Source organism: Rhinatrema bivittatum, chromosome 3, assembly GCF_901001135.1.
Source record: "Rhinatrema bivittatum chromosome 3, aRhiBiv1.1, whole genome shotgun sequence".
NCBI classification, from domain to species: domain Eukaryota; kingdom Metazoa; phylum Chordata; class Amphibia; order Gymnophiona; family Rhinatrematidae; genus Rhinatrema; species Rhinatrema bivittatum.
The window spans coordinates 582,541,478-582,567,224 of record NC_042617.1 but is presented as its reverse complement, the minus strand read 5'-3'; the positions used below and the strand labels follow the sequence as shown (position 1 = coordinate 582,567,224).

General features: G+C 42.3%; 1 protein-coding gene across 1 annotated transcript in view; it reads left to right on the top strand.

Annotated features, from left to right (window-relative positions):
* The window catches only part of FNDC1 (fibronectin type III domain containing 1), a 341,854-nt gene extending 319,277 nt beyond the window's left edge, over positions 1–22,577 (top strand). The window contains exons 18-20 of the mRNA XM_029596630.1: positions 4,786–4,947; positions 7,216–7,338; positions 21,526–22,577. Coding sequence (XP_029452490.1) covers positions 4,786–4,947; positions 7,216–7,338; positions 21,526–21,641 — 401 coding nt within the window. The 3' untranslated portion in view covers positions 21,642–22,577. The remainder of the gene's footprint in view (positions 1–4,785; positions 4,948–7,215; positions 7,339–21,525) is intronic.
* The last annotated feature ends 3,170 nt before the right edge of the window (positions 22,578–25,747 follow it).

Here is a 25,747-nt window from a genome sequence, read left to right as displayed (position 1 = left end):
CTTCCTAAAATTTGACGAATTTCTTGGGATTTATCTGAAAATGCCAAAATACATATAAGCCGATTTTATTGGTCTTTACTAGTCTGTAATAACAACTGAAAGTTTGCTAACTTAGGCCTGGATTCATCATTCTTCGGAGAATGATGAATCCTGTGGAAAATGGGGGGGGGGGGGGGGGGAAGGGCATGGGGCGAAGGGAGGGTGAGCCTGCGAAAGCCCGCAGCCTTTGCACCACAGCGGTGCGATTTCGGCAGCCATAGTGTGCTAGCTGCCAGCTTTCGCACCGAATAGCGCTACCGTGAAAGGTGGTGCTATTCGGCGTGCTACTGCCAACGATATTGTTAGTAACATTATCTCCGGCAGTGAAGCCACTGCCGACTCTGCCCCTTCCCGCCCCAATCTAATTTGCATGCTATCGCACACTAAAAGGGCCTTTTCACGTGTGTTAGAGGCTTATCACACACGGCCGTATTGAGTGCGATAAGCCTTTGGAAATAACCCCCTTAGCCTATAAATACATTTGTTTCATAACTCTCTTCAAATCTTGAAGCCCGTTCCTTTGCTTGATGATTAAATTCCTCAACGTCTGCACAAATATGTCTTATTCATAAGAACTGTCCAATAGGTAACCTTCTGCAAAAGAATAGCAAATGGAAACTCTGACCTTGTAACAAATGACTTCTATCCATGTCTTCAGACTACTCTGATCTTTCCTTATGATTACATCCAAAAATGGTATGTTTTGAAAATCCTTAGTTATGATAAATTTTATATGGCTTTCTTTTTTTTTTTTTAATTTTTAATTTATTCATTTTTTTAACATTTACATCAAGAACCAAACTTGACTACAGAATAATGTATACAGTGATATATATAAGAGTGCAATTCTCTTACAATAAAAAAAAACCAAGATAGAGCAATGCAATACACTTCTACATTTTAAGTCCACAATATGGAAGATCCAAGTTAAAATTTCTAAATGTAGATAAAGAAATAAAATTAGGTAATTTAAACGGTAGCATCCTATGGGATCATACCATATAAGATAGAGAACAAACTCAGACATATAAGGATATCCAGGGGGTATACACCTAACAAATCTTCAATTAACTACGGTATTTACTTTTATCTCACAGAAACTGCGTCAATTGTGAGGGAGAATAGAAAAGATAACAATTCTCTTTATATTTAACATAGCATTTACACGGAAATTTGAGCAGAAAATATGCCCCTATTTGTAGAACCTGGGGTCTAAGTAACAGAAGTTGTTTTCTTTTCTTCTGTGTTGTCTTGGATACGTCAGGAAAAATCCTGACCTGCATATACAGAAAAGTTTGTCAGGTTCCAAAATTGACGTTGCTTGCGCTTCATTTGAAGATTCAAAAAATTCAGTAATATTGAAGCCAATTGTAGCTACTTCTCCCCCTGGATCTGCTGGGGGGTCCTAGAATATTACTCTTTTCTTCTCTATTAAGATTCTCTCTTAGTGGCTTTTCCCCAAGAGGTGTATAAAACGCCTGTACTAGCGGTGGAATAATTTCTTGCTTTACTTTCAAACTCTCCATTAAATATTTACTAAACACTTCTCTAGGTTGTACATGTGTTATTCTTGGAAAATTTACCAGGCGGAGATTCCTGCCTTTCAGAATATTCTCAATGTTCTCCATTTTACTTAGTAAGATCACGTTATCTTTAACAAGAGAGTCCTGCATGATCTTATTGGAAGTTACTGAAGTCTTAATTTCAGTAAATTGTTGGTTAGATGCCTTAACAGTATTTTCCAGAGCTTTTGTTCGAACATCATGATCCTCCAGTTTTACTATTACCGGCTATAGTTGTTTAATAATCGTGTTTCTCAGGCCTTCAATTGCTTCCCACAATGATTCGAGAGTTACTTGAAGTGGTTTTTCAAGAATAAATCTGGAACTTATCTTTAAAAGTGTTGAAGAGCTGCCGGGTGTCCTCATGCCCCGCCGGCATGGCATCCATGCTTTCTCCTCCCGGGAGTGAACGCCCTGCCTGATGTCTTCCTCCGTCTGCAGCTTCGGCAGTTGGCTCCACCAGGTTCACTTCCAGGTCTCTGAGCATGGCAGGATTCGCCAGCGCCTCTCTCACCCCGGCAGGGAACTCCGCCGCTCCTCTGTGGTTCCCCGCCAAAGCGACTCCACTCCTGATGTCTGGACCCCACGGAGGACGTGGGCATCCATTGGGCCAGTCAGAGGTGTCTCCGGAGCAGCCCCAGGGTGAGCTTTCTCCCTTGCTCGCCTTTTCCTGGGGGGAATGGGGCATTTGCAACAATTAATCCAGGAAACTTTTCTAAGGTAATGTCGCCACGGCGTTCAGTGCTACCATTCCGACGCCATCTTCTTATATGGCTTTCTTGTATCTTTAACCATCTTACTTATAGATGGCTAGAAGTTAGCTGGATAAGTGCCCAAGGATTCATTTAGCTCCCTAACTTCTGAGGTAGCCAGCGAAATGCTTCTGAATATGGACCTCCAAGTCTTTAAATGAACAAGGTCTCCTAGAGAAATATCCTCCCAGAACAAGAAGTTGTAAACCTGTTTTGTTTTATGATTTACTTTTTCATTTTTTTTAATCTGACGTTTTTTTTTTCTTTTCCCGATCAGTTCTATTAAGGCAGTAGATCTCAACTTACTTTTGAAAGACTGAAGTTCTTACACCTATATGTACTTTATATATATCTTTATATATTCGTATATATAAATATCAAAACCCATATTGTATCAACCACATATTACTTGAAGATATCCTAAGAGCGAGTGAGGCTGTTAGCAGTAATTTCAGAAAGGCTTAAGGCAGCCATTTTTCTGTCTGTCTTTCTGTCAAGTGCCCCCCACAGACCTGCGGTATCCCTGCACTTCTCACTTAACCTTTCAACCGAAGCAGTATCCCCAGCTCTATCTCCGGTTCTGTGCTGTGTGGATGACAGCAACTTGCACCAGTGGCAAAACCAGAACTGATTTTGTTTTTTTGGGGGGAGGGGCGTCCCAAAGTTAACATAGGTGGGCAGTAATGAGCAACGTATGTCTCCATATGTGGCTGTATACCAATAATGTCCCTATGTTTTGTTAGAAATGGTAAATAAAACAAGAAAAAAAGACCATAGGTGTGCAGTAGTTGTACTAGTACTAGTTGTACTCTTATTGATATATAATGCCAGAGGAGATAACTTTTAAATACTCTGTGCGGCCCCGTAGACATGCGTATATGGCCATCTAGACATCTAATACAGTATTTTATAACTGGTGCATATCAGGTACCTGCATATTATAAAATATGTGAATGTCTTCCCTCAAATATACGTTCATATGCATGGTTATGCACCAATATCTCAATGTATTGAAAGTGCATACTGTTCCTACCTATTTTAAAAACATGCACAAGTATATTTTACTCAGGAAAAAAATCCCACAGAAGTCGGTATATTTCAAAATATACATGTGTAATTGTAATCACCAGTTTGCGGAAACTTCTACCAGCTCACCCAGTCCTTCTCCAGATCATCAAGACCTTTGTAGATCTTCACTCAGAGCCCCAACCAGTTCACCTGGACCTCCTATCCAACCAATAGAAAACAATAGACGAGTCTAGCAGTTGCACAAGATAGTTAGCAGGTATAAAATGACATGAATTCATTGATAAATGTATGCATGTAAATCTCTTATAAAATACGTGTAGCTTTTGGTTCTGCCTTAAAAATGTCCTTAGATTGCCCCCTTTTTCACGCGTAAATGTGTGCATGAAACTGAATATTCTGTACGTATGTACTTTTGATGTTTTTAAAATAACATGTACCCAAGATACTTGTGCATGTATAAGCTAATTTTATGTGTGTAAATCCCACAAACACACACACAAATGACCACTCTGCTCTACTCTCACATGCTCTCTCTCACCTGCAGGCTCCCATTCCCACACACACAAGCTTCCAATCTCTCATACGTGCTCGCACTCTCACATGCTCTCTCATAGCAGCCTCCACTCCCACACATACACAGGCTCTCACTCTTACATGCTCTCTCTTACATACAGGCTCCCACTTCCACAAACACACACAGGCTACCACTCATATGTTCTAACTCCTACATGCTCTCTCTCTCACATGTACAGGATCTCACTCTTATGCTGTCTCTCACATGCAGGCTCCCCCTTCCATACACATAATGCAAACGCAGTCTCTCACTCTATTTTCACAAGCAGGCTCCCATTCACACACACACACACACAAACATACACACACACACACACTATCCGTGCCTCCTTTTCTCTTCTGGGCCTCTTCTTGCTTAAGGGCCTCCTCAGGCCAACACAGGATGCAGCAACACTGATCGGGTAAGCCTGAATTAAAAGTGGGTGGGCCACTGTAAGTGTAGCTACAAATCGGAAAAATCTGAGAACTGCCATATTTCTATTGGATTCTCAAAATTATTCAGAAAAATATTTTTCTACATCAGGTAAGCAAGAAAGTAAAATAACTGATTGAATTAGTTAGGGAGGTGAAATATAATATAGGTCTTAATGCTGGTGTGACAAATTTTGAGCAAGTAGGAAGCACTGCTGTTTTAAAGCATTTTTATATTTGTTATCAGTCGAGTTTGTTAGAACTTAACACCGACATCATTATTCCTTTCTCCCAGCAAAATCAGTGGTAATAATAATTGTAATAATTATTTGTGTGTGTGTGTGGTTTGTTGTTTGTTTTTTGTTTTTTGTTTGGGTTTTCTGGGGGTTTTTTTCACATCATTTTAATTTGTCTTTAAGGTGGTGAACCAATTTGGATTCCTTTCAGCTTTAAATACGACCCCACCTACTCCGATTGCAGTGGCAAACAGTACGTGAAGCGGACCTGGTACCGGAAATTTGTGGGTGTTGTTCTTTGCAATTCCTTGAGATACAAGATCTATCTCAGCGATGACCTGAAAGGTAGGTCTGGGAACCTGTTTTTTGTTAACATTGAGTGCACTCTTGATAACAGTTTTACCATAGATGGAGCATAGGGGGTAAAAATAAAACAAATGTGGGAAGTCTGTTAGTTCAAATGACAGAAACTCTCACATAACATCAGGATCTTCACTTTCAGGATGTGCCCAAATCCAAGGGCCTTGATGGATGCTGTTCCCAATTAATGTGCTCATTTGTAAGGAAGAGCAATATGAATATGTAGCTCCATGATTAGGACAATTCACAAGACGTTAAACTAGAAATTACGCATTAGATATAAATTGGGGTTTGCATCCCTTTACTTGTGTAGGTAATTTCTGGTTTCTATACATTTATGAGAATATAGAGGGTAACGTTCAAAACCGCTCACTTGTGCCCATATACGTATATGTATGGGCGCACGGTAATTTACCACTGTATTTTATAACCTGCGTGCAAATGATACGGGCGCAGATTATAAAATACGAGTACATATACGTGCGTACATGCTCGCGTATGTAAAAAACAAGCGCAGGTTTATCCAGGAAAATAGAGACACTTATCCGGAAAAGTTCTGATTTATGCGACTAAGTAGCAGCACTAAGCCGGAGAAGCCTGAAAAGTGCTACCTAGCCGAGTATGTAAAATAAGTTTATAAAAAAGCACTACTTATCCAGATAACTTCAAATGTGTCCATCCAAGTAGTGGCAAATGATATACACGCCTGTTTGTAGTTTGTACTTAGAATTTTGTAGGGATATGCGAATAGGTTTTACTTTCATTATTTGCATGCATTTAGCTCCTCTCCCCCCCCCCCCCCCCCAGTTAACTTTTACACGCATACGGCAGGGGAGTTTTTAATACGCGCGCGGCAAGGACATTTCCAGTTTTACTAATTAGCCCACCAGTTTGCCCAGTCCATCTGCAGCTCCTGAAGTCCCCCATGTAACCCGGACCCCCTCACCCAGTTTTTTTTTTTTCACTATTAAGATGTTTACGGTCACACGTGCCTGTGTAAAATAGAACATACGCGAGTTTATGCTGTTTTAAAAACTGCAACACAGGTGCGTAATTCAGGGTCCGGGAGTAAATATGCACGTATAGAAAAGGGGCGGGCCAGGGAGGAGCCAACATTTACATGCGAATGTGGCTATTTTGCAGCCTGCCAGAGTGAGGGGTGTAAGTCTTTTACTTGCGTACATTCACTTCCGTTCAATATCTGGTGTAAGTGGTCGTCACTATCTTAACAGTGAGAAAATGACTACCTAACGTGCCTAGATAAATCCATATAGTGCTAATTAGTCGGACAAGTGGCAATTTTCAGATTTCTTCAGCTAAGTGTTGCTACTTAACCACATAAATCGGAACTAGCCCTTTAGCTAACATACAGTGTTACCCTAAAATATGAATGTCGCTTTTGTAAACCGTTGGGATCTTCTTTTGGAAGGCCGGTATATAAAAGGCATAAATGAATAAATAAATGCTTTTCCGGATAAACCGGAACTTGCACAGCTTGCAGTTTTTACACACGCCAGCATGTAGACAGGCATGTGCATTCATATTTTATAACCTGCACATATAACAGTGGTAAATTACTGTGCCACCCTATTCATGCACATATGGATGTATGCCAGCAAGTTTGAAAGGTACCCTCATATTGAACAGAGGTAAATAGACGCAAGAAAAAGACTTGCACGCGTGACTTTGGCAGGTTGCAAAATAGCCGCATACACATGCAAATGTTGGCTCCTCCCCGGAACACCTCTGGCCCGCCCCTTGTTTATATGCGCAGATGTATTTGTGCGTATGTTATGGTTTTTAAAGTGTACGTGCGATTTTTCTCGCGCATGTGCAATTTTTTATGCATGCATTTTTTGAAAATTCACCTCTTAGGAGGTAATTTCCCAAGGAGTTACGCTTGCAAATGTGTCATACTGTCATAGCAATTTTCAAAAGCCCATTAAGTGTATTGTTGACAATTTAATGATATATATTGTAGCAATTTTCAAAAGCTCACTTACACAGGTAAAGTGCATTTACACTTGTAAAACCCAATTTTAAACATGCAAATGCTTTTGAAAATCAGGCCCATAACTGGGGAAACTCAATATGAGGTATTGCTCTGATTTTCATATTCTTCTACTTATATATTTACCACTCCTACAGTGTATGCTGTGTACATTTTTACAGTTAAGGCAGAAGTCACGTGTTAAGATAGAGTAGCTTATTCTCATCAAATGAGTATTATACAATGTGGTTCTTGTCTCACAGACACTTTCTACAGCATTGGAGACAGCTGGGGGAGAGGAGATGATCACTGTCAGTTTGTGGATTCGCACATGGATGGAAGAACAGGACCACACTTAGATATAGAAGCGCTGCCTCCAATTAAAGGTACAAATCACAGACCTGCTAATTATGTAATTCATGCCTTCTAGGATACCGGACCAGGTAGGTGCCAGAGTCACATGCTGACATGAGAGCAGCAGCAACACCAGGGGGGATCGGGCACGCCCCGGTGGGCCGATGGCTCCAGTCACGTGGTCTGCCGAGCGCGGCCGTGACAGAGCCGCGCTCGGCAGACCACGTGACGTGGCCTGGGCTGCGAATACCCGGGCCGGTCCGACATCGTGAGTCCGCCGCTGAACACCACCACAAACTCTTTTGTTTTATTTTCATATTATCAGGTTGGTTGATCCAGTCGCATAGCTTATCTGATATAATAAAGGGGATTATCTTTTGGATGACCTTAGCTGGTAGAACCCTGTGAGGGTGCCCGGGCCCAGCCAGGAACGGCTGCTGAATTCGCCTTCCATACCGAAAATACCCAGAGCTCACCTTTGGGCCAGAGCTTTTTGTGTTGCAGCCCCGGTCCTATGGGATAGAATTCCGAAGGAAACCAGTTTCTTGATCTTTTGGGAAAAAAAGGTAAAACTTGGCATGTCCCAGTTAGCTGATGTGATACGAGGGATATCGGTCACAGCTCGCTCCTGAAGTGGTGCTACATTTTGTCGAGGAAACTTTTAAAAGGTCAGTTATCATTGGGCAAGATGTAGAGGATTTTGTTCATTTAGCGAATGTAAATGAAGAGGTTTTATTTAGGTTTTCATTATTATTGTGTATCACACACTGTGTGAAGTCAATATTCAGTAAGCTGGCCAGCCGCTACGTTATCTGGGTAAAGTTACCGGATAACATTAACCCAGTATTCATTAGAGCGAGTCTCAATGTACAGACTACATGTACAGGCCAGATTTGCCTGCATAAAGTTATCCAGACAAGTTTAGCAATGACCCCCTTACTGAATATTGCTTAATGGAAAAAACCAACAACAACAAAATCCCGCAGCAGCCCCCAAATCCCAAACTGGAAAATTGTAGGGGGAACCGCAGGTCCCCCCCTAACAAGAATGTTAACAAATTGGAAACTGCAGGGCTAGCCACCTCGTGGTGACGCCCCCTACTGACCTGAAAAGAAAGCCAAATATTTTCCCGCAGAGCCAAGGAGCCAACGGCATCCCCCTCTGGCCCCAGAGCCACCTGGATTCCTCCGCCCACCCCCATCCGAGCTGCCGCCTCCTGCTGATCTGAAGAGCAAAAGCCAGCGCGGGATTCGTTTGCCGACGGGACCAGTCCACACTCAGGACTCGTCAGCAGCAGTTGACACTGAACAGACCAATCAGAGGTCAGTTCAGCTGTAGCAAAATGCCAGTGCGGCTCATCCCTTGCTGGTTTTTTAACCGTTCAACTCTTCAGGAGGAGGTAAGAGCCTCTTCTCGGGGTTTTTTCGGGGGACGTGGAGTGGAGGAATAATGGGGAGGCTCTCTGCCGGGGTGAATTTCTGCTGCTTCTTTGTGGCAGGGGGCCCACCGGCTCCCCAGTTTTTATCAAGGAACATTTTGGCTGCTTCTTCAGGGCGGGAGGCCACTGACCCCGAAGTTTCCAGTTTCTTAGATTCTTTGGGGGCAAGGGGAGGCGTTTGACTTCTGCTTGGTTGCTACTTTTTTTTCCTATTTTTGCATTTATAGCTCTAGGACTGGATTTTTCCTGACCAGAGTTAGTGGGATAACTTTATCCGGCTAGCACTATTATTCAGGGTAAAATCAATGAATGCTCCGGCCCTGCCCCTTTTTTAATGTTATATCTGAATAAAACGTAAGCCGTTCAGTGGGGAGGGAAATTCTAACACAGGGATTGTCTGACTAAGTCCAGCACTTAAGCCGGAGAAGCCCATCTGATTATTGACCTCTCTATTGTTAGAGAGTTCTGGTACTAAAGACTTAATTTAAAATAGAGAATGCCTTCTAAAGAAAAACAAACAAGCTCGTCTTTGCTTTTAGGAGCTAAGCCTTCCAAAAAAATGGCAGCCAAGCTGCTTCCCTGCCAATTTAATTCGGAGAGCAGGGTTCTAAATTGCATGGCATTCTCGGATAAGGTTCGAGAACCCTGCCTGGCCTGGTTCTTCAAAGGTCTCTGAAAATTGCTGGAGAACAAGTAAGATAGGGTCCCCTCTTCCCCAGAGGGGAGAAGCCCAGGCCAGAGCCATTCCTTCAAGCAATGAAAGGATGTGTAGGTGGTTTTCGCTTGGTCGTCGGGGAAGAGGGGTGCTTGTAGCTGGAAGTGCATATGGCACTGGTTCAAACATCTTTCACCTGGGGGGGGGCAGAACCAAGATGGCGACTCAGTGAGAGGTTGGAGAGGGCCTCGCTGGAGCTGTGCTTTGTTACCTGTAGTTTGCTTGATATCATATTTCTTATTCATGCCGCATACCAAACATAAGGCCAGGCTTCACGAAAGCCTGGCGGTTTCTGAAAGTTTGGATTTAAAACAGTCCTCCATACAGACCTTCTTCATGTCGACGCCGAAAGAGTCGGGAGCGAGGGCGCCGGGGGACTGAGACCAGGAGCGAACGTCTCCCTCCTCAGGCCGATGAGATCTCGCTTAGTCCCGGCGCTCCAGAGACTCCGTCCCCACTCCAGCGACCGAAAGTGGCGAGCGAGGAGGCGGTGCTTGATGTCCTGACCAGCACCAGAGAGCTGGGAGCTCAAAAGGAGGGCGGTCAGGGAGTTCGCATTGAAGAGGACCGAGTGAGGCAGCCCGGAAGGGGTCTCCAGGATCCCGAATTGGAACTTGTTTACTTTTCACGCCCAAGAACAGCGGACCCGCTATCGCAGCACTGGAAACTTCAAGGGACACCGACACTGAGGCCACGAGAAGCAGTGAGCCTATATTAATACAAAGTACTTTTTTTTTAGTAAAACCAGCCATAGTAACGATAGACTCGATATGGGAAGCTCTTGCCACGATTGAAACGGCAATAGTTAATGTATCTAGGTCTGTCTTGGAGATGAATAAACGAAGTATAAAAAATGATGAGAGGATTGCCATGCAAGAAAAAAAAATGCAAGTTATCGAAGACAAGATTAAAGTGGTTGAAAGATATCAGCAGAACATAATTCAATCTCAAAGTATTCAAAATAAAAAAAAATTGAAAATATAGAGAATTCATTACAGAGTTTAAATGTAAGGGCTTTAAACTTTCCGATTAAGCGCTATTTAAATGTGACTTTAAAAATACCGCCTGAAGCCACTCCTTTAATTACTACTAAGGCATATTACCTAACCCAGAAGCCTGTGGAGAAAGTGCAAGGAAACGCAGAAAACCAACAACAGTTAAATGTCTCAGAATTATTGGAAGTTGAGGTCACCAGACGAGGTGCACTTCTTGTGACTTTTGCTTTCGTTAGTGGAAAAAAATAATATACTCAGGATGTTTTTCGAAATAGAACAAAAATATTTTATGGTCAAAAAGTATGGCCTTACTCGGATGTTACCAGGGCTTCACAGGAAAGAAGAAAGAAATTCCTAGAAATGAGATCAGAAGCCTTGCAAATTCATGTTGCGATGCCCTTGTAAATGCTTCGTTAAATTTCATGATTCATCTTATGTATTCCTTGAGCCGTCGCAGTTAAGGTTCTTTATAGACTCGCTCCCTAATGTGACAGGATCAGTGCAGGTTGGCAATGAGTAGCCTAAATCTCAGTGATACTTTTTGTATATTTCCTGATATTTCGCTTTTAGTAAGATGACTCCTACCCCCCCGATTACCTTGAATAATGGGGTATAAATATATTACCGTATTTCCTGTAAGAGTAATGATGTTTACATGTTTGTATTAGAATCTGATATTTCTTATTGTACCACCTGTTTTCTCTCACAATATTTTGTTGTGTATAATAATTTGAAATGCAATAAAAAGAAAATTGAAAAAAGAAAAAAAAAATCTTTCACCATTCTTGGGATCCCCTGCATATTAGAGCGGTGGCACCAGCTGGGGGCAGGCTGACTGGGCACTGGAGGAGGTACTGGCGGAAATGGGGAGACAGTTATGGTCAGGGTGTCCAGTCACGTGGCAGATGGTCCATAGCTGCAGCCAGGAGCTCCAATGCAGCCTGTTGTTCTTGGAGCTGGTACGCCATGCCAGGGATAGCCTGTAGCACAGTCAAGACCCTTGGGCTGAGGCAGGATTGGTGCAACCAGTAGAGAGGAGCCCTGCAGGTTCCCATCATCGGCAGGCAGACCCAGGCGAAGCAGAGACCCAATGGGACCTTCACCTATACCAGCCCTCGTTCCGCTCAGGGTTGAGCCTTTGTCTCTGCTGATGGCAAAAGAGGTGGTCCTAGAATAGCTTGGGTCATAAGTATGTGGAGGTCAGATGAGTCCAAGGTATGGGCGATGGTCAGAGGCAGGTGGCGGTCAGGCATATCTGGGAATCAGGCAGTGGTCAGACGCAGGCAGTGGTGAAGCAGATTCAAGATCTGTCTGAGGTCAATACCAGGTATCCATCCGAGGGAGAAGATAAGGGATGGATAGGCAGGGCAGGCAGGCAAGGAGAAGAACAGATGGGCAACGCAGAAGGAGACGAAGACAGAAGACAAACCGGAGACCGCTGGACGAAGACTGAAGGAAGACAAGGCTGGAACTAAAGACAAGCAGGAATGAAGACCAACTGCTGGAACAACACGCAATACAACAAGTAGCTGGACTAGTTGCTGAGGCTCTTTAAGCCTGGAACATTGCCCTTTTATAGGGCAGTGGTGCTGACATCATCAAGAGGGGCCATGGGGATTTTCCGCTGTGGTCCCTTTAAATGCAGAGAGGAAACGCACGCTCGCGCCTAAAGGGGACAAGCTGGGTAGGGAGTCGGCAGCGGTGTCCTGCTACGTTGCAATCTCTGGCAGCATCCTGCTGTATTTCAGGCTGGGCATGGAGATGAGATAGCCCATGGACTGCTGTAACACACATACTTTATAAAAGAATTGCTTCTGCAAATAAATATGTGTGCATATTACAATTATTTCATATGTTAAATATGTGCATGCACTTTTATTTTATTTTTTTATTTATTTAACTTTTTTTATATACCGGCATTCATGAACAAGTCACATCATGCCGGTTTACATAGAACAAGGGGTGCAATGAACAGTAGAACTAAACTCGTGCAAGGGGGGAGCAGTTACAAAAAACAGGGGTAGAGTAACTTGGAAGAGCGGAAAGGGGGAGTGGGGAGAGATAGGAACTGTAAGGCAAAATATAAATAAGTTAATAATTAGTTAAATTACAATAATTAGTTAAATTATAATATAAGCATAGGAAGTATGCAACTCCCTGCATAAGTTAATAATTAGTTAAATTACAATAATTAGTTAAATTATAAAATAAGCATAGGAAGTATGCAACTCCCTGCATTACAAGATTTTATACATTTTGACACATAGTGCTTGCTTTTGAGGCAGGTATACAGGGTATTTTATAAACTGCATAGCTCCTGCCACTCCGTGTATAAAATACAGGCGTAACTGTGTACACATACTTATACTTGTAGGGGCTGACTTACGCACACTGGGGCCGATGCAATATTTGTGCGCTGAAAGCGGGAAGCACCTGCTTTCATAACGCACCCCCAGGCGCTCTTCCTGGGGACACCGTTCAATATTTAAATTAGGGATTGCCTTGTCAAGGAGGCGCTGGGGTTGCTTGTGCGCTCCTGGCGCCTCTTTGATAACGGGAGCCCGCGAGTGTCAGCCGTCCACCAGTTAGGGAAACAGATGCCGACTTTATCGGCATTGGTTTTCCTAAATGGCGCACAGCCAGGGGTTCAGGGAATGGATGCTTGTCAATTGAGCGTCCGTTTCCTGCACCCAATTGCTGGTGCTTTTTTTTTTTTTTAATTATTTTTTGAAAGATTTGTTCCTCCTACTTAATATCGCAATGATATTAAGTAGGAGGCTGTACAGAAAAGCAGTTTTTTCTGCTTTTCTGTACTACTTTTAGGAGCGCTCAGCAATTAATGCCTGCTCCGGGCAGGCACTAATTTCTGAGCAGAAAAATGTGCAACTTAGACACACATTTATTTTTTGCATTCGGAGTGAATAGCTAATGCTTGTGATGAGCGTTATTAGTTTCACTCCGCGTTGGACTGAGCACACTGTTTTGCATCACCCCCACTTGTAAAAATTACCCTCTTTATGAGAAAATAGGGCTGTTCTTCCATGTAGTAATATTTCAGGATGTTTTAGACAATATGCACATAACTTGTGGCAGGATTCTTAATTACTGTATCATTGTTTTTGTAAAATGTTTAGGCAGTGTTGTAAAATATACGAGGCAGACTGATATCCGTTCTCTTTTTTTCCTCTTTGTAAGCATTAATAGAATAATAAAGCATCCAGATATGAGACATATATTTTGTAAACTTGACAACACAGAATATCATGGAGCAGTAGACTTTTTATCCATGATCTTCTCTTTTATTTGGTATTGCTTTTTTCAATATTTCATATATGGGAATCTGGAAAAATGTAACCTGCCAAAAGTGGCAATTTTCATGCAAGTTGTCTGATCAGTAGGATTTTAATTGTTGCTATGAACTGTTAAATGTATTCCTTTTTCTCTCTGAAAGCTGATATCTATAAATGTTGGCTGTTCCAGCTAGTACTATGTACAGATATTTCTGTTAGGACAAGCAGTCCATCATAGTCATACGTATGGGTCATGTGACCGTGATTGGTGCCAAACTGGCAAATTCTTCCAGAGCTTTCTGAAAGACGTTCACTGCTCACGGGCATTAGCATTCTTGCTTATGTCAGGATCATGACTCCTGTGGAGCTGCTATAGAGAATGTTTCTCTCTCTTTATTTGAAAACCTTATAGCTCGGCCATAAAATCACACTCACAAAATAATATAACGTAACCGTTCGGTTCTTATTTATTTTATTTATTTATTTATTTATAGTATTTCTAGACCGGAAGTTCCTGTATAGAATACATATCACCCCGGTTTACAAGGAACTCAAACTATCGCTTCATTTAGCGGTTTACATTGAACAAGGTTTACATTGCAACAAGTTATAACAAATTTATAATGTAGAAAGCAATTACTAATACAAGTTAACGGAACAAGGAACAGTTAAAATACTGTTCCTTGTTCCGTTAATAAAATTCTTGCCACGTTGTTAGCTGCATTTCCTGTCGGTGTCCCAGATCAGCCCAGGTGGCTCTTTCTTCCAGATGCGGTTATTGCTAGCAGGACTCCCAGCCAAATCTTTTTCTTCTTTTCTGGACCATCTATTTTTAGAGGAAAATATCTGTATTTGATTGTGCTTCGTCGATTTTTCTCACCATGTCAGAAAAGCAGGCCAGCAACGTCAAAGTTGCGTCCTAAGTGCAAATGGAAGATGTCCATCGCTGACCATCACTATCGCTGACCATCACCCTTTCCCCGTTATTTGTAATTTCTATTTCCTTTTCTCCATGAGTTTATTGTGAACCGGTATGATGTGTCCCACGAATATCGGTATATTAAAAGTTCATAAACAAATAAATAAATAAAATAAATAAGTGTCTGGGACAAGGCCAGAATGATTCAGGTTGTGATATCTGTGACAGGATGTTTTCCAGAGCAATTTGGACCCTGGAAAGCCAGGCTTCTTGCCTTCCATACTAGTGAATAAAAGCCCAGCTCATCAAAGCTGGCATCAGAGGTTTGCCATGAAGACCACAGAAATGCACCTACAGTTGCTGACCAGACCACAACAAAGAGGCCATCAATCTTTTTTGCTCCTTGGTCAGAGGACAGGCCCAAGAATCAAGAGAAATCTCCCTTCCCCCTACTTCAGCCCAGTCAGGGGTTTTGAGGGCTCGAGTATGGAACCTGACAGAATCGACATTGAGCAGAGGCTCCAAAGCATCAATACATCTCTGACCTATGGTTCTCTGAGCAAAGAGGTGAAGGAGGTTCTTCAGCATCCAAAGTGGCCATTTCTGGAGGTGAGCTCCATTTCTCAAACTCAGATAATGTTGCAGTGGTTTCCAAAGATCCAGTCTGGAGCTTTAGATGTTGACCTCCATAGAGTTGTGGTGGATGTCTGCTTCCTTATGATGCTACCCGTCTTACTTCCCCAAAGTTGTGACTGTCAGTCTTAGAGGAGTCATTGGGATTGACTACCTTGACTCCCATTAGTGTCTCAAGTGATCATCCTTATTGAAATGCCTGACATTTGGCATTTTGGAATTATTGAACTCTTCCTGTTGTTTTTTCTGGTTGGTTTTACATGGACCTTTGCCATTGATTTTGTAACACACCTGTTGGATTGTGTTCATATTATTTATTTTATTTATTTATTTATTTATATACTGACATTCAATCGAGATATCACATCGGTTTACAGGTAACTGGGCGGATAGGGCGAGTTATGCCCTATTTTACATTATAACATGATAACAAGGTAACAAATATAACATGGTAACAATTATAACAGGAATATATGGAAAAAATAATATTAGTGTGTTTGCCCATCGTTCCACACTTCGTTGAGGGTTTACAATAGGCCTAATACCATATGGATTCCAAGCGTCTTTTTGCAGGGTTTTCTGGTTAGCATCACAGCAGTGCAGATAAATATAATATACAAGTTGTAAGTGATATTTTTACCTCAGAATACTGTACTGTAAATGCTCTTTATATATGTAAAACCTGTTGTTTGTAATTGTGTGTGGGGTTGCATATATGATGTACAAGTTTGTAAGGTTCGCCTAGGGTGCCTGATGCCCTTGCACCAGCCCTGCCTGAACTGGCTCCAGGTTTCCATGGGAAAGCAGGACTCTGTCTGGAGTTGTAGCTCTCTCCAGTCTCAGCTGCAGCAGTAATGCATACGGTCTCAACCAGTCCCAGAAGAAGCCAATGACATGGATCACTTTTGGTGCCACATCCTCTGCACTAGGTAGGCAGAGCAGAGCTGGAGGAGCATAAAAGCAGCAGACTCTGTGTAACATACAGTCACTGGGAACGTGCTGGAGTCAGGAGTAAGGGGAGGTGAGGTACAGTCACAGCAAGGGGGTCAGTGAGCCAGGAGGAAGTGTCTGTGCAGTGTTAGGCTTTTGTCTGAAGTCGCTGGCCTGAACTCTGAGAGGGGCCGCTGGCTGTGGAACTAATTTACAGGTAGATAGAGGAGATTGCTCTACCATTGTTCAATTTTTGGCTGCTTTATCCATTAGTGATTTAAAACAGTTGGTTAGGGATCCAGCTCATGAAGAGAGCCCTACCTTGGATTTGATTTTCGGGTCATAGAGGTGGTTTAGTGGTTTACAAGACGGAAAAACTGATCTGGTCTGATCGTTTTGTAGTTATGTTAGGGTTTGTTTTTTCTACCGCTTCTCAATGTCGGAGGAAGATTGGTGTTCAGGTGGATAGTGTGGGTTTAGTTAGGATTCATTCACTGATGTTTGGGGAGGTAATTGAAGATTTGTTAAGTAAGGAAGGAGCAGAAAATGTGGACGGTCTAACCTGTAAGTGGTACAAATGAATGAGTAATGGGATAGCTGTAGTTACATGAGCAGTAGGAGAAGTTAAAAGGTCTAACAAAAGTTTAAGAGCCCCCCTGGTACAAGATAACAGAAGTGTAAGTTACACCAATTAAAACAATGTTAGAAGAAATCTGGATTATAGGAAGACAGAGTTAAGTGGAGAACTGTGGCTGGAGGCTATTTTTGGTAAAATTGTACAAACTGAGAGAAAATATTACTCTGGGATTATTGATTGGGCTGACAATAACCCTAGGGTAGTGTTCAGTTAAGTGAGGTCTCTTTTGGGTAAAGATAGCGTTAAGACAACAGGGTATGACGACCTTCCGGATTGTGAATCTTTAGCTGCATATTTTGAGTCATTGCATACAGACAGGGATATAGTGGGGAGGCAGGAAGGAGTTGGGATACATGAAGGATTTAGTACTTAGACCTTGGATAGGTCACAAGAGATTTTGTCTAGATTTGATTGTTTCTTTTGTGGAATTCAAGTCTTATTTGAAACTTGTGAAGAAATCTTATATTCCCCTTGACCCTTGCCCTTCTTATTTGATGAATGGCTCGTCAGATCAGGTTTTGAGGGGATTGTGGAGTTTGGATTATCATCATTGAAGGAAGGCATGGTGCTTATGGTGCTGAAGAAAGCTGGTGTAACTTCAATTTTGAAGAATGATAAAATGGACCCAAGAGATTGTGCCAGTCATAGGCCTGTGTCAAACCTTCCTTTTGCAGCTAAAGTTTTGGAAAAAAATAGTAACAACCCAGATTTCTGGTTTTTTTTTTTTTTTGAAGCATCAGAGACATTTGATTTAGCTCAAGTAGGATTCAGAAGAGATTGTAGAACAGAAACTGCTATGATGGCTTTGATGGAGCACATGGTAATTACCTAGGCTGGATTCTGGGGATGCCACCTAAGTTGTCCTGCTAGTTGTGTCTGGTGCCTTTGATTTAGTGGATCATGCTATCCTTTCGCAATGATGTCATGGCGTAGAATTGGATGGCATTGTGCTGAATTGGCTTACTGCTTTTTTGAAAGGCACTATGCAGGGGTGTTGTTCTTCATTTAGTTTGATGAACAATGGAGTTGTCCAGGGTTCTTCTTTATCCTCTCTTTTTATAATGTTTATATGGTTCCTTTGGGTAAGATTACCCGTATTTTTATTTATGCAGATCACATTCAGATAGTGGTGCCTTTTAGGCATAATAATGTAACTTTTTTGCTTCCTCTGCACTGGTTAAAAGAACAAAGTTATTGCACCCCCTGTTATTTGTAAACCGGCATGATATGATTGTATCATGAATGCCGGTATAGAAAAGCTTTAAATAAATAAAATAAATAAGATGTTATGACACAGCTAGATGAGTGTTTGTGTGCAGTAAAGGTTAAAGTGAAGTGGGTTACAAAAAAGACAGAGCTATTACAGGTGGGAAAAGTAGTGGGTAGATCTTTTTTGCAGGTAGAGGAAGTTTCTGTGATGGTGGATGAGATGAAATCTTTAGGAGTTACATTTGACAGTGAACTGAATATGAACAAGCAGGTGGTTCAGGTTGCGTAGAGAGATTATTGCAGTCTTAAATTGATGAGGCAACTGAAGCCATTTTTGGAGTTTTGTGTGTTAAAAGCAGTGTGTGTATTAGAATTATAATGTGAAAGTATTTGGGGCTGCCAGGTAAGTTGCGCAGGAAACTACAGGTGATACAAAATATGGCGGCTAGAGTGGTGTTGGGAAAATCTAGACGAGACTCAGCTAGTTCATTATTATTGAAACTGCATTGGCTGCTGATTAAATTACATTATATATTTAAATACTGGGAGGATAACTTTCAGAACTGTTCACGGTCATCCATATACATGCATTTATACTACTGCATTTTATAACCTGCGCGCTATTGATTTCCACAGCTTATAAAATATGAATGTGTATGCATGCACAAATGCTTATGTATGCAAAAACCACGAGCTGCGTAAGTTCAGACTTATCTGGCTAAGCTATGATTTATTTGGCTACTTAGCGGCAGGCTTACTTAGCCAGATAAGTGTAAAAAGTGTTACGTAAGTAGTGCTTTTCAGACTTATGTGTCTAAGTAGATCCACTGCTACAGAGGCAGATAAATCAGAATTTACCCAGATAGTTGCCACGGATATTATCCGAATAAGTTCTAATTTGCCCGTTTAAGTAATGGCAAAGGTGCTACTTACCCAGATAAATCATAATTTAGCTGAATAAGTGTGCATAAGTTATATATGCACCCATTTGTACTTTGAATTTTAAAGTGATATGCAAATAGATTTTACTTGTGTTACTTAGGCACTTTTAGATGCATAAGCCAGGAATTGTATAACATGTGCATGGCAAAGAAATGACCAGTTTTACCAAATAGTCTACCAGTTCACCCAGTCCAATTGCAACTTGTAAAGACCCTCCTGGCTCTTCTGTATGAATCCTCCCCCTCTTTTCACCCAGAACCCCCCATCCGGTCATTTTTTTCACTTTTGAGATAACCCCTTTCAGCAGATACTGAGCAGGAGTAAACCTTGGCAGGTTGTAAAATAGTAACTTATGCGCGTAAATGTTGGCCTTGCCCTGGACTGCCCTTGGCATGCTCCGTTTTTATAAGCACAAAGTTATACACAGACCCCTGATTATGGGTGTATGTTATGCCTTTGAAAATTGCGTATACTCGCCTTTATGCCTTTTTGCACGCGCATGTGCTATTTTTTACGTGTGCATCTTTTGAAAATTAACCTTTTAGTGTGGGCATTTAAAATTTCTGAAAGTAGTAGGCCCATCACAACTCAATACGTGTTTAGGTTGGTGGCGTTCCGACCAGAAGTTAAGATCCAATTCAGCTTCCTTCAGCTCAAGCTTTAAAACATTTCAGATTGTGAAACTGGGTTGTTTCCAGTTATGATCCCATAGTGGGGGAATGCTCTACCATTAGAAATGTGGGAGGAGTGTGATCTGTTTAAATTTTGGAAGAGAAAACTTGTCTGATGTTATCAGAGGTATAAGATTATTGATGATCTGAAGGGACGAGCGTCACATTCAGCAAATGACAGGCAGTGTTTAAAAGGGCAGTATTGTTTGAGATTTTTGTTTTATTTTTAACCAGCTTGTAATCCACGAAAGGACATCGCCTCCTATCCCATGACTTTTTAGTTTTCGTAGAAGCCTCTCATGAGGGACTTTGTCAAAAGCCTTCTGAAAATCCAAATACACTACATTTACTGGTTCACCTTTATCCACATGTTTATTAACCCCTTCAAAAAAAAGAAGTAGATTTGTTAGGCAAGACTTCCCTTGGGTAAACCCATGTTGACTGTGTTCCATTAAATTATGTCTTTCTATATGCTCTATGATTTTGATCTTGAAAATAGTTTCCACTATTTTTCCCGGCACTGAAGTCAGGCTCACTGGTCTATAGTTACCCGGATCGCCCCTGGAGCCTTTTTTAAATATTGGGATTACATTGGCCACCCTCCAGTCTTCAGGTACAATGGATGATTTTAATGATAGGTTACAAATTTTAACTAATAGATCAGAAATTTCATTTTTTAATTCCTTCAGTACACTAGGATGCATACCATCCGGTCCAGGTGATTTGCTACTCTTTTTAGTTTGTCAATCTGTCCTACTACATCTTCCAGGTTCACAGTGATTTCGTTCAGTTCGTCTGACTCATCACCCCTGAAAACCATCTCCGGAACTGGTATCTCCCCAACATCCTCATTAGTAAACACGAAGGCAAAGAATTCATTTAGTTTTTCTGCAATGGCCTTATCTTCCCTAAGAGCCCCTTTAACCCCTCTGTCATCTAATGGTCCAACCGACTCCCTCACAGGTTTCTTGCTTTGGATATATTTTAAAAAGTTTTTATTATGAGTTTTATCCTATTTTCTTCAGATGGATCCTTCTTCCAATTTTTGAAGGATTGTTTTTGGCTAAAATTGCCTCTTTTCACCTCCCCTTTTAACCATGGCGGTAATCGTTTTGCCTTCTTTCCACCTTTCTTAATGTGTGGAATACATATGGACTGCGCCTCTAGGATTGTATTTTTAAACAATGCCCATGCCTGTTGAACACTTTTAACCTTTGCAGCTGCACCTTTCAGTTTTTTTCTGACTATTTTCCTCATTTTATCAAAGTTTCCCTTTTGAAAGAGCTGCAGATTTACTTGTTGTCCCCCTTCCAGTTATTAGTTTAAATTTGATCATGTTATGATCACTGTTGCCAAGTGGCCCCACCACCGTTACCTCTCTCACCAAATCCTGCGTTCCACCAAGAATTAAATCTAAAATAGCTCCCTCTCTTGTTGGTTCCTGAACGAATTTTTTTTTTAATCTTACAAGTAGGAGGAAGGGAGGATTGGGGTACTACTGGCCTATTGCTTTTTTTTTTTTTTTTTTTTTTTAAAGATGTCCATATTTAAAAGCCCAGTGAGAGACAGTAACTCGGATAACATGAGCCGATTGTATTCAGTAGCCCTTCTTACCTGATAAGTGCCATTGAATATCCGGTTAAAGTTTTCCCCAAGTAAAGTTATACAGGTAACTTTGCTACTCACCAGGCTTGTGAATACGGGTCCCCTAGAAAATTAAGCTATCCGTCTGGCAGATCTCTTTGGCAAAATGATGATCACTTAAAAGGGAACCTTAGAACAAGCTCTGTTTGGTTTGTGTTGCTTATGACTGAAATTTTATTTTCTCTATTTTTTACAGGTTATTATCGGCAGTATCGCCAGGAGCCTGTGATGTTTGGTCGTATCGGCTACGGGTCTCGTTTCTACTACGTGGGCTGGTACGAGTGCGGTGTACCTATTCCAGGAAAATGGTAACCCCCCTCTCCACGGGGCCACTCAGTGAAACCATCTGCAAAATCCTCACCCAAAGCCAGGCTTACGTTTTCTGAGCGACTTGTGTAGGAGACCCTGAGCACTTTTATCAGTAAAAGAGAAAGGAAGTAAATCCGCAAACATCAAACCACTGCGTTACCCTAAATCTACGGTGCTTGATTGCTCTGCTTGGGCAAGAGCTGAAGATTTCAATGTGCTGTCTTTTTTTTTGTTTGTTTTTTTTTTTGTCTTTCTCCATCGCCATGGAAGGAGACGCGTTTGCAGTGGGCACAGCCAACGCTCACTAAAAGATCCTACCCGGGAACAAGTGGGAGATGTATTATCACTTGCAGGAACGACCTAAGCATGCTGTGCTTGCTTACTTGAATGCTAGTAAACACTTTCCATTATTGCATTTTTTTTGTCATGGAGTCTTTCACCATTAACCGTCGAGAGAGAGAGAGCTTTTTATTGTAGAGTTTTCCTGTGCAGTCAGGCACGGTTATTACACGCCGACCACCAGCAGGACGTCATATTCAGCTCATCCACTCCAGGACTTAATGCCTAAGCATAGTGCAAATTTGCCGTCATTGACTTCAAATGGTGCTGAGATGACTTGTTTACGTACTACCTATATATACCGTATGTTTATTTTTCTCTAATGGGTACATTTTTCTCTAATGTGCTACATCGCGCGCGTGTGGCTATGCCCAGTGTATTGACTTTGGACAGACTGGTTTCCTTCTTATGATCTCCTGTGAACTATGGGGTTTATAATTCTGCTGAAGCAGTTGTGTTATTCAGCAAGGTTGTAAATCAAGTTTCAGAGGAAACTGAGGAATGTGATTACATTTGTTAACCAGCATGAATTTTACACACAGCCAGCAACATATTCAGCAGTATTGCCAAAATCTAAATTAAATTCTCTGTTGAACACTCTTTTCAAATTGTATTTGTTTGCACTCACTCCCATTCCGTTCTCTTCCTGTATTATAATTTATTCCATGAGATCATTAGTTTTTGTTTTCTTTATTTTTGTTTGGTTTTGCTTTGCAGTTGTGCAAGTAAATGAATACAGTGCTTATGGGAAAACTTAACTTCCTTCAGCGACAAACCAAACACCATCAGGATTCAGCACTAGCCCAGCACTCATAAGACTTGATCCTCTATGGACTATTATATAGTGACAGATCCAACTACTGGTGAAGAAGGGGATATTCTCAGGGCAGATCATGTGCAGGATTTCTTACTAAAAGGCAGAAAAAACAATAGAACAGAGAAATATGAGGGCAGAAAAATACCATATGACCTATCTAATCTGCCCATCCACACCGACTACTCAGCTTTACAATCCCTGTCACTGTCTCAGAGATCCTCTGGGTTTATCCCATGCTTTCTTGAATTCACATACTGTTCTGATCTCCACCACCTTCACATGGAGGTTGCTCCATGAATCCATCACCCAATCCGAGGCAAAATATTTCCAGATTACAACTGAGTTTGCTCCCTTTCAACCTCATCACATGACTGCTCATTCCAGAGCCTCTTTTCTGTTGACCCACGTCCTATGCATGGAAACCTTGAAGGTATTTAAATATTTCTATCATATCTCTCCTTTCCTGCCTTTCCTCTGGAGAATGCATATTTAAGTCTTCTCCCCATATGCTTTTAAATGAAGACCAATAACCATTTTATTAGCCACCGTCTGGACCAACTTCAACTGGTTTATCCTATTGAAGGTGGCCTCCAGAATTCCAAGGAAGGTCTCATCAGGATCTTAAACGGGGCAGTATCGCCTCCTTTTTTCTGCTAACCATTCCTCTCCCTATGCAGCCAAGTATCTTTCTGGCTTGTACCATATCCATCTTTTGGGCCACCTTAAAATCATCAGATGCAATCACCCCCAGATCCTGCTCTTTTGTTAAGTGCTTAAAAGAATTTTGTTCCCTATGTTATACCACTCCCTTGGGTTTTTGCAGTCACAATGCACGACTCTCCATACGCTACTTTTTTTAGCATTACATTTTAGCTGCCAGTCCCTAGACCATTTCTCAAGTTTTGCTAATCCCTTCTTATGTTTTCCACACCTTTCTGGGTATCCACCCTGTTGAAGATTTGGTATCATCCACAAAAACACAAACCTTCCTGACAATTATAAGAATATTAGAACTCCCATACTGGATCAGACCCAACAGTCCATCAAGTCCAGCATCCTGTTTCCAACAGTGGCCATTCAAGGTCATAAATACCTAGCAGGATCCCAAATAGTAGATAGATTCCATGTTGCTTATACACAGGAACAAGCAATGGCTTTCCTCAAGACTACCTGGTTAATAACAGTTTATAGGTTTTTCCTCCAAGAACTTGTCCAAACCTTTTTTAATCCCAGTTACATTAACTGCCTTACCAGATCCTCCGGCAATAAATTCTAGAGCTTAATTGTGTATTGAGTGAAAAAGTATTTTCTCTGATTTATTTTAAATGTGCTACTTAGTAACCTCATGGAGTGTTCCCTAGTTTTTTTATTTTTTGCAAGAGTAAACTTCTGATTCACATTTACCCTTCTACTCCACTAATGATTTTTATGGTCCTCTATTTTCTCACAGGACAAGCAGGATGGTAGTCCTCCCATATGGGTGTCATCACAGGATGGAGCCCAATCATGGAACACTTTTGTCAAAGTTTCTAGAACTTTGACTGGCACCTACTGGACATGCCCAGGATGGCACCAACCCTGCAACCAGCAGGGGTCCCCTTCAGTCTTTTTTCCAAGCAGCAGTAGCCACACGGGTTAAGGAGCTCTACAGAGATTCCTGACAGGAATTTTCCTCACGGAATTACTTGGTCATTAATACCCCACAGGAGTCCCCCTATTGAAAATTTACTTCCGCGGTGCTCCGATAAGTTTTTCATCCAGTTCCGGTCGGTTACCATCGAATTTTACACTCGAGGCCTTTGGGCCATCGACCACACTGCGGCTACATTTTTCCAGAGGCCATGGCGTCGGGGTTCCGTCGGTGCCCCGATTGCACTCGCACAATGTCCATTACAGACCCTCACAAGGTTTGTGTAATGTGCGTAGGGTGTGAGCATGATGTCCTTACCTGCACCAAATGTGCCTTAATGACACCTAAAGGTTGTAAGGCCAGAATGGAGAAAATGGAACTTCTCTTTAGGCCTCAGACTCCGACTCCGTCCATAGCCTCGACATCGTCTGAGCCGATGCCGTCTTCATCGCACCAGTATCGGGCACCGGCCAGTGTCCAACCAGCATCGACGACTTCTCGGCCGTCGACTCCCTCTGTTCCCCCTCAAGAGAAGGATCGAGGAGATCGACGTGAGAAACATCGACACCGGAAGCCTTGGACTATCGACGCAGGCAACCGCTCGATGTCATCATCGTCCGAGCCACCGCCGAAGAAAGCCCGTCTAGAAAAGGCGCCGTCCCTTTCTGAGTTCAGGTCACCAAGGCACCCCTCGCCTGGACAGATGCTGGGAGCCGCGATTCCACCTTTAACGGTGGTCCCTCCGGCTATGCCTATGCCTCCTCCTCCGCCTTCGGAACCGGGGCTGCTCGCTCCAGGTCTCCGTGAAGAGCTGGACCGGATGATTCAGGAGGCTATCAGCAAGGCGATGCAAGACTTCCAGATTCCACCGATGCCGATTCCTGAACCGGCCACCAATCCAATCCCGGTAGCGCTGGCACCGCTATTATCGAGGATGGAAGCGCTACTAGCCGCTTTTCCTCAGATGGATCCGAGAGCACCGATGGTCCCGGTGCCCTCATCGCCAATTCCTCTTTTGTCAGAAGAGGGAGAAACACCATTATTCCTTCCTCCATCGGGAGTCCTGCCGATGCCTTAGCCATCGATGTCACTGATAGCATCCTTGCTACCATCAGTGCTGCCGATCCGTCCATTGATGCCCTCGGTGCCACCATCAATGCTCCCAGTGACTCCCTCTATGCCTTCAGTGCCTAGACCAGGACCTTCAGGAATACTATCATTCCGACCCTCTAAGGGTCCTGGGGCTGCTGGTGATGAACCTGATGATCCATGGACCAATGATTCATCCCAGGATACCAATCATTTGCCATCACCACCCTCTCC